The sequence below is a fragment of the Schistocerca cancellata genome, chromosome 2, assembly GCF_023864275.1.
Source record: "Schistocerca cancellata isolate TAMUIC-IGC-003103 chromosome 2, iqSchCanc2.1, whole genome shotgun sequence".
NCBI lineage: Eukaryota > Metazoa > Arthropoda > Insecta > Orthoptera > Acrididae > Schistocerca > Schistocerca cancellata.
Window position 1 is genome coordinate 289,987,235 of NC_064627.1, and position 13,280 is coordinate 290,000,514.

At 43.3% G+C, this 13,280-nt stretch overlaps 1 protein-coding gene across 1 annotated transcript in view; it reads right to left on the bottom strand.

Annotated features, from left to right (window-relative positions):
- Positions 1–11,060: 11,060 nt before the first annotated feature.
- LOC126153472 (probable glutamate receptor) overlaps positions 11,061–13,280 on the bottom strand; it is a 106,171-nt gene continuing 103,951 nt past the window's right edge. The window contains exon 7 of the mRNA XM_049916074.1: positions 11,061–11,292. Within this exon, the coding sequence (XP_049772031.1) occupies positions 11,061–11,292 (232 nt within the window). The remainder of the gene's footprint in view (positions 11,293–13,280) is intronic.

Consider the following 13,280-nt stretch of genomic DNA (forward strand, 5'->3'; position numbering starts at 1 on the left):
GGGCATGGGTGTGTGAGTTGTTCTTAGCGTAAGTTACTTTAAATAGTGTGTAAGCCTAGGGACCGATTACCTCAGTACTTTGGTCTCAGCAATTCACTCACTCACACACACACACACACACACACACACACACACAGAAGTGTAAATTGTGTACGTGTTCATAGTAACTATTTACACGATATAATTCCAAAAGTCTCTGTGACAGTTACATTCATTGAATTGTAGGCTAAATATTGGGCAATTTAATATTTTGTAAAAACGACTATTTTTATTAATGTGACTTAGGATTCTGAACTGAAAAAAGATTGAACATGGATTATAAGTGTAACAGATACATAAAGAATTTGTTAATTCACACTTCATCACAATCTTTTGCATTGCAGAAATATTTCTCTGAAGCCATCCTTTACAGAATTCTTAAAAGAAATGCGGACTGTGTGTAACGTGTCCACACTAAACACACACAAACATAAAAGCTGATTGTATTTCTTTTGTCTTAAGTACACGGTGTACATAAAGTCCGGGAACACTTTCAATTATTTATTCTACAAGAACTAAACGTTGTACAGATGTCATACATATTGTATTTTGAAGAGAAACTCTGAAAGTTTTTTTTTTTTTTTTACAAACATTAGATATGCGAACCATGAGTGATCCGGCAGACGTCAATATGGTTATCGAATTCTTGCCATAACCGTCCCAGAATGGCATCGTCGACTGTGGCAGTCGCTTCCCGTATTCTCTCCCGGAGCTCTGCTACATCACATGGTAGAGGCGGTACGTACACCAGATCTTTAATGTGTCCCCACAGAAAAAAATCAATTCACAAGAAGTGAAATCTGGTGATTGGGGAGGCCATTTCATGGACTCCAACAAACAGAAAGCTCGGTCCGCACCTGAATTCACCATGTTTGCGAGTATCGGCAAATTACCAAACTACGCTGCGGCGGTTTACATGAAAAAAAACTTTCAGGGTTTCTCTTCAAAATTACATATGTATGATATATGTACAATGTTTGATTCTTGTGCAATAAATAATTGAAAATGTTCCCCGACTTTATGTACACCCTGTATTTTCACAAAAGATTTTGCTAAACCTGTTTCAGGTAATTTTCGCCTCCTATAAAAATTGTAATTTTTAGTGTGTTTTCTTTTACTTAAATTTCTTGAAGTAGAACTGTGAAGATATACCTCAAAGAACTTAGTATTGTAAAACTTTTGTATAATTTCATCCTGATTATGATCTATGAGAGGGAAATACTGATGACATGTAAGGGCCCAGCAATTTAGAGCCTGTGCCAGAGCAGAAGGTGAGTACCAGTCTGTCTGTCGTGATCTGAGAAGGCAATCTGTTGTCATCTTCGTATGGAGTTAGAAGTGAACAATTTTCAGTCTGCAGTTCCATTCGTACCGCATGAGTTATAAGCGTACAGTGGAAGGCTGAGCACTGCTATGAGATAATAATTTTTGCTAAAAATATAGTCTGTAATAGTCTTCACATGAGTGCAGTGTGTAGCGTGCCTCAGAAAAGACTTGGCTAAAGTGTGCTGTGTGGTAAGAATGGTATTAGAGCAGATGAAACGTAGATGACTCCGGCTCTACACACCAATAACCAGGCTCAACAGGTTAATATGCATCACATACACCTGGTTGCACATCAAGGGAAGAACGTGATAAAGGATATGAGTTGTGTAATATGGAGCCATATTTACTAGGAAGTGCCATAGGAGCACATGATATGTCGACTAGGACCGTTAAAGACAAGATCCACTCATTGTATAAATTCATCTTAAAATATATGTGGGAAGGGGGAACAGCTTCCTATCTTACATGCAAAACCGTTACAGATAGTGGTTACTGACACTTGTGGAGCACTGCCTAGAGGTGGAAGAGAAGTGATTTTTGTGGTATATTTGTACGATATTTTTCCGAAGTGTGTAGGCTATATACGACTCGTACTGCTACAAGCAGATCCATCAACTGAAAAATTCAAAATGATTGTATGCATATTTTTGGTCATTCTGAAGATGTTCTTTCAGAAAATAACAGTACTTTCGTTAGTAACAAATGCAAGAACTCCTGCAAGAACGTTGTATTAGGCAAATATTAATATCGAACTATCACGTTGGAGCCAACCTTGCAGCAAATGTATTTTGAGAGCTAAACGGGTTCATCAAGTACAGTCCCTGGTACCATCATTTCAGTCGGTTTGAACAAATGATGAATAACGTATCTCATACTTCCACAAACTGCTGGACCAACCTGACTATAATGAGTGATGTTCACTTATTCTTAAGCTTCCACATAATGAATCAGCAGTGGAGGAAAAATTTGGTAAGCTGTAATTATACTTACTGATGAAGTAAAGCAACATAAGCAGTATTTTGGCAGTAAGCTAGGAACTGCGCATACATGTCAGCTGGGTGAAAATTACCCGTATTCATTGTCCCAGGACTTCATTGCCAAATGAACACGATAAGAAATAACGAGTAATGTATAGATCGTAATCAGCAACAGTCTGAAAAGCTTGTAATGGTGTTGCAGTGTATGTTGTGCTGAGAAATGATTGTTAAGAAAATGCCATACGTTGCTCCATTTCCAAGCTAATTGGCATTGCAGTTGACCAAGCAGACCATTCAAGCGGACCATCAGTGACGGTATTGCCAAACCTGTTCTTCATTTGGTTTCCTAAAACCGTACAAGAGAGTGATACAAAAAAATGGACATGGGACGATAGTAAGGATCAAAAGAAAGCCGAGGGCTGAGCAGTCTCGTGCGCCGCCAAGCATAATTTCGATTTGGTAACTTTTATGTAGATGCAGAAATGGAGATTTAATTACAGTTAACGTCGTAAGTTCCAGATTCACTCACCTGAGCAAACACTTAGTTCTGCGCATCATGTGACAGTGCAAAAACAGTTAATCTGCCTCTCTTTGTCAAAATTTGAATTCAGCCCAATGTCAGCACCTTGTTGACAATAGGATACTGTGAAACTAGCAGTGTTAACTGCAAAAACCATTGGAGCTTTTGTGGAGGCGGCGACAGACCTCAGACAATTGATTGCTGTGAACTGGAAGAGATATGTGTAACTTTTCCTACTTCTTGAGTGACAAATGGGAACCAAAGATTAACTGAACAAAGTAACTTCCAGGGAATAGCATATGCCTTCCTCTGTGTATCGAGAATATTGAGTTTACTACATATATACACTCCTGGAAATGGAAAAAAGAACACATTGACACCGGTGTGTCAGACCCACCATACTTGCTCCGGACACTGCGAGAGGGCTGCACAAGCAATGATCACACGCACGGCACAGCGGACACACCAGGAACCGCGATGTTGGCCGTCGAATGGCGCTAGCTGCGCAGCATTTGTGCACCGCCGCCGTCAGTGTCAGCCAGTTTGCCGTGGCATACGGAGCTCCATCGCAGTCTTTAACACTGGTAGCATGCCGCGACAGCGTGGACGTGAACCGTATGTGCAGTTGACGGACTTTGAGCGAGGGCGTATAGTGGGCATGCGGGAGGCCGGGTGGACGTACCGCCGAATTGCTCAACACGTGGGGCGTGAGGTCTCCACAGTACATCGATGTTGTCGCCAGTGGTCGGCGGAAGGTGACCGTGCCCGTCGACCTGGGACCGGACCGCAGCGACGCACGGATGCACGCCAAGACCGTAGGATCCTACGCAGTGCCGTAGGGGACCGCACCGCCACTTCCCAGCAAATTAGGGACACTGTTGCTCCTGGGGTATCGGCGAGGACCATTCGCAACCGTCTCCATGAAGCTGGGCTACGGTCCCGCACACCGTTAGGCCGTCTTCCGCTCACGCCCCAACATCGTGCAGCCCGCCTCCAGTGGTGTCGCGACAGGCGTGAATGGAGGGACGAATGGAGACGTGTCGTCTTCAGCGATGAGAGTCGCTTCTGCCTTGGTGCCAATGATGGTCGTATGCGTGTTTGGCGCCGTGCAGGTGAGCGCCACAATCAGGACTGCATACCACCGAGGCACACAGGGCCAACACCCGGCATCATGGTGTGGGGAGCGATCTCCTACACTGGCCGTACACCACTGGTGATCGTCGAGGGGACACTGAATAGTGCACGGTACATCCAAACCGTCATCGAACCCATCGTTCTACCATTCCTAGACCGGCAAGGGAACTTGCTGTTCCAACAGGACAATGCACGTCCGCATGTATCCCGTGCCACCCAACGTGCTCTAGAAGGTGTAAGTCAACTACCCTGGCCAGCAAGATCTCCGGATCTGTCCCCTATTGAGCATGTTTGGGACTGGATGAAGCGTCGTCTCACGCGGTCTGCACGTCCAGCACGAACGCTGGTCCAACTGAGGCGCCAGGTGGAAATGGCATGGCAAGCCGTTCCACAGGACTACATCCAGCATCTCTACGATCGTCTCCATGGGAGAATAGCAGCCTGCATTGCTGCGAAAGGTGGATATACACTGTACTAGTGCCGACATTGTGCATGCTCTGTTGCCTGTGTCTATGTGCCTGTGGTTCTGTCAGTGTGATCATGCGATGTATCTGACCCCAGGAATTTGTCAATAAAGTTTCCCCTTCCTGGGACAATGAATTCACGGTGTTCTTATTTCAATTTCCAGGAGTGTATATAGCATCAGAAATGGTAGAGAATTTTCCCACAAAAGAAAAAAGTTTGTGTTAGAATCTCAGTCTGGTACATAGTTTTAATGTGGCAGGAAAACTGATACTCTCATTTGACGGACTGCTAGCTTGCCTCCCACTGTCTGCAAACATATATAAGAACAACGGTAAAATAAGTGAGATACCGGATTCAAGCGTCCGGCTTTGCTGGCTTCCTGTGGACCATGTCCAGGTGTCAGGACATGTGCGAACACAGTATGTATACAAGGCTAACAATCGGCATAAAAAAAACCTTGAATGTCAATATGAAGGTTGCCTATAGACGCAGAAACAGAATGGTATAGTGATTATGTGGATGAAAATGAATATCCTTTCAGTTATCAATTCTGCCTGGTACATTGTACCTATAAAGGCTTCGCACATAGTTTTTATTTGTGTAAATCCACAAAATTTCCTCTAGGATAACTGACACAATATGAAGACAGTTACGAAGAGTGAATTTTAGTTTATTGTATTTCCTCTATTTTTTTAATAATCAGGTAACTGCAAGACAGTAAAATCACAGAGACGTTCGTTTACAGTTGTTGTCGGTTCTGATGTAAACACATAGGAACTGGCGGACTTGTTTGGTGATTTAAACAGTGACAAACTATGTAATGACTCCATTTGTAGTCCTTCAGACGAGTCCTGTCATCATTACGAGCAGAGTAGTATCCATCAAGTATTGCGATATGTATTTGTATGATTTTGACTTAACTAATCGCTGATACAAGTGGGTGTTATTATCATTCTAAAGATAATATTAAATCGTTAATGCGAATGTGTCACCTAGTCTTTGCCTGAGGTGATGCGAATTTTTCCCTCTGTCTGTAGTCATTTTTCGGGTCTGGGGGTTCAAAGGAACAGGATTCGAAATTTGACTGTTCCCGTGATTGGGCTCAATAAAGCATTAATACATGTAAATTGTGCTGCACTACTGGCTTGAGGACCAAGTCTTTCATATATTGTGATGTTATATCAGATTGCAAATTATACAGGGTAACTGCATCTTTCTTGATTACTTATTTGTAGTAAGCCATAGATCACTCATCGTTAATCATTCAGTTTTTGTGTTTAAGTTCTTTTTGTGTGACAAATAGAATTAAGGAGCCATCCCTCTTTGTTATGGTCCAAGCCAATGCGAGAGAGCAGTTAAACGAGGCACAAGTATTCTCGACCTCGCAGAACATTGGGATTGTTGTAAAGAAAGTGCTGGCAACACAGTACAGATACAAAAAAAATTTTAATTTGAATGAATATATTGCATTTATCCATTTTTCTCCAATTTCATATTCTTTATTTTACTATTCTTTATTATTATAATATAAAGTATTTTATTTAAGTCAAATTCATGGGACGCTACAATGCTTCAGTTTTTGCAGGCAGTGATAACTTTATCGTAGAAAAGAATTAAAAACACACATTAATCACCAAGTGCATAGTTAAAAACTGCTTTATATATATTTGACAAAAATAAGGCCAAAATCTTCGATTGAGGCTAATAATACATTTTCAGTGCCAAAAATATTAAAGTTAACCTATTTTGAAAATCGAAGAGATAGAACACATGTGTCCCACGACCTTAATTAGGGGCATGTTTCCATGTCGTCTTATTATTTCTGAAGTTAAATTTCTATTTATAGAGTGATTCTAACAGATGACAAATATGTGTAAAAGTATAACAAATCAGTACCAAGATATATTTGTTCTCATGACAGTGAAAAACATGAGATGTCGCACAGAAATTGTTGACATGCAACTTCAAAATATCACATACGAAAAGTTCCTACATTCTATGAAGTTTTCTGGCGCATGTAAGTATAACTAAACACAAGTGACTTACAAGCCAGATTAATTACTGAGAAGTGCAGTCAATTATGTTTCAAAACTGTCTGTGATTTATAAGGAAAAACAGTCAGTTGCTTTAGATATTCCTGGAGAGAGGAAACGGTGATTTGATCCGATTTTTGTGAAACAGATGCACTGTCTCAACTATAAACACACATCGCCCCATCTGATCACTTAAGGCCTTCTACATCTACATCTACATCTACATCTATACTCCGCGAGCCACCTTACGGTGTGTGGCGGAGGGTACTTATTGTACCACTATCTGATCCCCCCTTCCCTGTTCCATTCACGAATTGTGCGTGGGAAGAACGACTGCTTGTAAGTCTCCGTATTTGCTCTAATTTCTCGGATCTTTTCGTTGTGATCATTACGCGAGATATATGTGGGCGGTAGTAATATGTTGCCCATCTCTTCCCGGAATGTGCTCTCTCGTAATTTCGATAATAAACCTCTCCGTATTGCGTAACGCCTTTCTTGAAGTGTCCGCCACTGGAGCTTGTTCAGCATCTCCGTAACGCTCTCGCGCTGACTAAATGTCCCCATGACGAATCGCGCTGCTTTTCGCTGGATCATGTCTATCTCTTCTATTAATCCAACCTGGTAAGGGTCCCATACTGATGAGCAATACTCAAGAATCGGACGAACAAGCGTTTTGTAAGCTACTTCTTTCGTCGATGAGTCACATTTTCTTAGAATTCTTCCTATGAATCTCAACCTGGCGCCTGCTTTTCCCACTATTTGTTTTATGTGATCATTCCACTTCAGATCGCTCCGGATAGTAACTCCTAAGTATTTTACGGTCGTTACCGCTTCCAATGATTTACCACCTATGGCATAATCGTACTGGAATGGATTTCTGCCCCTATGTATGCGCATTATATTACATTTATCTACGTTTAGGGAAAGCTGCCAGCTGTCGCACCATGCATTAATCCTCTGCAGGTCTTCCTGGAGTACGTACGAGTCTTCTGATGTTGCTACTTTCTTGTAGACAACCGTGTCATCTGCAAATAGCCTCACGGAGCTACCGATGTTGTCAACTAAGTCATTTATGTATATTGTAAACAATAAAGGTCCTATCACGCTTCCTTGCGGTACTCCCGAAATTACCTCTACATCTGCAGATTTTGAACCGTTAAGAATGACATGTTGTGTTCTTTCTTCTAGGAAATCCTGAATCCAATCACAAACCTGGTCCGATATTCCGTAAGCTCGTATTTTTTTCATTAAACGTAAGTGCGGAACCGTATCAAATGCCTTCCTGAAGTCCAGGAATACGGCATCAATCTGCTCGCCAGTGTCTACGGCACTGTGAATTTCTTGGGCAAATAGGGCGAGCTGAGTTTCACATGATCTCTGTTTGCGGAATCCATGTTGGTTATGATGAAGGAGATTTGTATTATCTAAGAACGTCATAATACGAGAACACAAAACATGTTCCATTATTCTACAACAGATTGACGTAAGCGAAATAGGCCTATAATTATTCGCATCTGATTTATGACCCTTCTTGAAAATGGGAACGACCTGCGCTTTCTTCCAGTCGCTAGGTACTTTACGTTCTTCCAGCGATCTACGATAAATTGCTGATAGAAAGGGGGCAAGTTCTTTAGCATAATCACTGTAGAATCTTAAGGGTATCTCGTCTGGTCCGGATGCTTTTCCGCTACTAAGTGATAGCAGTTGTTTTTCAATTCCGATATCGTTTATTTCAATATTTTCCATTTTGGCGTCCGTGCGACGGCTGAAGTCAGGGACCGTGTTACGATTTTCCGCAGTGAAACAGTTTCGGAACACTGAATTCAGTATTTCTGCCTTTCTTCGGTCGTCCTCTGTTTCGGTGCCATCGTGGTCAACGAGTGACTGAATAGTGGATTTAGATCCGCTTACCGATTTTACATATGACCAAAACTTTTTAGGGTTCTTGTTTAGATTGTTTGCCAATGTTTTATGTTCGAATTCGTTGAATGCTTCTCTCATTGCTCTCTTTACGCTCTTTTTCGCTTCGTTCAGCTTTTCCTTATCAGCTATGATTCGACTACTCTTAAACCTATGATGAAGCTTTCTTTGTTTCCGTAGTACCTTTCGTACATGATTGTTATACCACGGTGGATCTTTCCCCTCGCTTTGGACCTTAGTCGGTACGAACTTATCTAAGGCGTACTGGACGATGTTTCTGAATTTTTTCCATTTTTGTTCCACATCCTCTTCCTCAGAAATGAACGTTTGATGGTGGTCACTCAGATATTCTGCGATTTGTGCCCTATCACTCTTGTTAAGCAAATATATTTTCCTTCCTTTCTTGGCATTTCTTATTACACTTGTAGTCATTGATGCAACCACTGACTTATGATCACTGATACCCTCTTCTACATTCACGGAGTCGAAAAGTTCCGGTCTATTTGTTGCTATGAGGTCTAAAACGTTAGCTTCACGAGTTGGTTCTCTAACTATCTGCTCGAAGTAATTCTCGGACAAGGCAGTCAGGATAATGTCACAAGAGTCTCTGTCCCTGGCTCCAGTTCTGATTGTGTGACTATCCCATTCTATACCTGGTAGATTGAAGTCTCCCCCTATTACAATAGTATGATCACGAAACTTCTTCACGACGTTCTGCAGGTTCTCTCTGAGGCGCTCAACTACTACGGTTGCTGATGCAGGTGGTCTATAGAAGCATCCGACTATCATATCTGACCCACCTTTGATACTTAGCTTAACCCAGATTATTTCACATTCGCATTCGCTAATAACTTCACTGGATATTATTGAATTCTTTACTGCTATAAATACTCCTCCACCATTGGCGTTTATCCTATCCTTGCGGTATATATTCCATTCTGTGTCTAGGATTTCGTTACTGTTCACTTCCGGTTTTAACCAACTTTCCGTTCCTAATACTATATGCGCACTATTTCCTTCAATAAGAGATACTAATTCAGGAACCTTGCCCTGGATACTCCTGCAGTTTACCAATATTACGTTAACTTTTCCTGTTTTTGGTCTCTGAGGACGGACGTTCTTTATCAACGATGATAATGTCCTCTCTGGTAAGCCGTCAGGTATTTTATCGTTTCGCCCAAGGGGGGGTCCCTCTAACCTAAAAAACCCCCGTGTGCACGCCACACGTACTCTGCTACCCTAGTAGCTGCTTCCGGTGTGTAGTGCACGCCTGACCTGTCTAGGGGGGCCCTACAGTTCTCCACCCAATAACGGAGGTCGATGAATTTGCAACCATTATAGTCGCAGAGTCGTCTGAGCCTCTGGTTTAGACCCTCCACACGGCTCCAAACCAGAGGACCGCGATCGACTCTGGGCACTATGCTGCAGATATTAAGCTCAGCTTGCACTCCGCGTGCGATGCTGGTTGTCTTCACCAAATCAGCCAGCCGCCGGAAGGAACCAAGGATGGCCTCAGAACCCAAGCGGCAGGCGTCATTCGTTCCGACATGTGCTACTATCTGCAGCCGGTCACACCCAGTGCGTTCAATAGCTGCCGGAAGGGCCTCCTCCACATTACGGACGAGACCCCCCGGCAAGCACACCGAGTGCACACTGGCATTCTTCCCCGACCTACCCGCTATTTTCCTGAGGGGCTCCATAACCCGCCTAACGTTGGAGCTCCCTATAACTAATAGGCCCGCCCTCTGTGACTGTCGGGACCTTGCCGGAGAATCGGCCACTGGCCCAACAGGCGAGGCATCCTGTGGTGGCTCGGAAACGATGTCATCACCACTAGGAAGCACCCCGTACCTGTTGGAAAGGGGTAAGGCAGCTGCCACGCGGCCAGATCCCACCTTCGCCTTTCGGCCAGGCACGCGCGAGCCCACCACTGTCCGCCATTCACCCTGGAGTGATGGCTGACCGGTAAGATGCTCACTGCCGGAAGACGCAGCGACATCAGGGGTTCCATGTGATTCCAAGGCCACCGAAGTAGGCATAGGTCTCACCACAGTTGCCCCAACGCCACTACGAGCCGACGCCTGCGCCTCGAGCTCGATGAGCCTAACAGACAAAGCCTCCACCTGCCCCCGAAGAGTGGCCAATTCTCCTTGCGTCCGCTCACAACAACCACAGTCCCTACACATGACTATGTTTACCCTAACCTATACGGTGACAAATTCCCAAGATAATCTTCTGATGAGCTACTCTGATAATCAAGCAACACTCACTGAAATACGAGACGCGAAAACTACGCTAGGTTTTCCCAGAAAAACTATTTAAAAGCTAAGCGCAGCAAATAAGTACAAAAACGCTTTATGCATTCACCCCACGATCCATCTTACTTACCTCAAATTTCTAAAAGTACCTCGCTACATAATGGGATAAGACAGATATGGGATATAGACATCCCAAAGCTACAACCTGTGTATTACTTAGGTGGGACATATGTGTCCTCTCAGCTACGAAAGGTTTAAGAGACATCTGACTTTTTCGCTGTTTGAAGCACTAGTCTCTCAAATTGTCAGATAGTAAGAAATATGACAGCAATGAGCGTCATTAGACTGCAGCAACTGCTGCAATGGGCAGCACTTCACATGCGCAGTTCTAGTCAGTGCTCGTGGCGGCGTCGCTCAGAACGGGCCTGTTGCAGAATTTCCTCTCGAGCAGCAGAAAGCACAGTGACAGCAGCGCCATGGCTACCAAGACGGCGAGAGCAGGAACCACTCTCTGGATGGTCACCGGCTTGAGAGACTCCCGCATCTCCTGACCATCGCGCAGCATCCAGTATTTCCAATAGATGCGGTGAATCAGCCCTTCACTCCGCATCTCCAGCAGGCTGTAAACCATCACACTGCATTACTTCACATGAAAAACAGCACAACAACCGCCTCTGCAAGACACAAATGGAATGACACAATCTGTATACAAAAATTGACCATGTTTTCACATATTTCATGTACCTTACAAAATATTTATGGGACCTGACAGTTACTGCGTTTTCATGGAATTCCAAGTTCGGTTTTCCATAAACTGTTTTGCACTACCACGTCTGGTTGGTAATGTAAGCATTGCAGAGATCGACATTAGAAATGCGGATTTTGTCTTCAGGATTCAACTCACACAATTAATACTCGCCCCATCTGAGAGCCTTAACTCATCTTGATCGTGATTGGGTCATCAGATACAATACCTGCTTTCCAAAATTTCGTTTCATGAGCACAGAGTGATATTGTGTGAAGTAATGGAAAAAATAATACTTTAATGACTTTGAACTTATTCACAGCTTTATTAGATGGAAAAAGGTACGTGAATGATGATACATTTACTCAATTTCCAAAATGTAAGTCACTGACAATAACCTTATATTCTACACAGTTGTCAAATTTGGTTCAAATGGCTCTAAGCACTATGGGACGTAACACCTGAGGTCATCAGTCCCCTAGACTCAGAATTACTTAAACTTAGCTAACCTAAGGACATCACACACATCCATGCCCGAGCAGGATTCGAACCTGCGACCGTAGCAGCGGTGCGATTCCGGACTGAAGCACCTAGAACCGCTCGGTCACATCGGCCGACTTGTCAAATTTGTTAACTGCAGAAACTATCTGTAAAACCAAAGGCTTTCGTGCATACCCAATGGCTAGTGATAAGTTTTCGCTGAAACTGGTTGGGGGAATAATGATTTATGTCTCTCATTTGGAAGTTTTCTGCGCACTCTGAATCTCCGATAACAGTGGATTACAATAATCTGGAAGTTTTCTAGACATTTTTTGTCTCCAACTTTGATGGAGTACATTCCATCAGTGTTCACTTTCTATTTTTTCCACACAATACCTACATGGGTGCAATAAAAATTTGTCACACATCTTAAATTGCATGGATAAATTCAAAAAAAAATGAACGATCTCCTTCTGCTTACTGTAATGAAACTACGCTCTCTCTCTCTATTGAAAACTAGCGATCTGCCCCAGCTTTGAAGGATGAAACTAAGTATCAACAGCCGGACGACCTATCTAGGGTAGCGGTAATTTTATTTATAGGCCATTGAGTAGAGTTGTGATTAATGTTCCAGTATGAGCTATGGCCACATACCGACCACCCTACGCCAGCGCCATTATGGAGCCAGCTACATTTTCTGTGTGACCTTTTCCCGCATTTCCCAACGTAACGTCACTAAGAAACGACCTCTTCCACACAACATCGATAGAATACACTCTCTGCCAAGCAAAATTGGTAAGAAACATCCTCTAACATGTAGCATTAGTACAAAGTACGCTTTACCAAGTGACTTTTTTAGAAAGCACCTTCTGCCCCGCAACATTGGTACTAAACACCTTCTCCCACACAATACTTGTCTGGAGCACTCTCTGCAACGTAACCTCGCTATGAAGCACCCTGTACCATGCAACTTTCGTACAAAGCACCCACTGTCACTCAAAATCGATAGGGTGCAGCCTCTGTCACACAGCATTGATAAGAAACACGCTCTGCCAAGTAACATACGTTATAAAACGCCCTCTGTCATGTAACATACGTTATAAAACACTCTCTGCCACGTATCATTGGTACAAACAACCCTCTACCATGCAACGTCAGTAGGGTGCACCCTCTGTCATGCAGCATTGACACGAAGTACCCCCTACTACGCAATATCAGTGGAATACCCCCCCTGTGCGACGTTGGTCGGAAGGATCCTATCATAAAGCATCTGTACAAAACACGCTCTGCCACATAAGACTGGTATGAGGTACCCTCCGCCACGCAAAATGGATAGGAAACAATTTTTGCGACACTACATCGGTACTACTTCGTACATCGGTA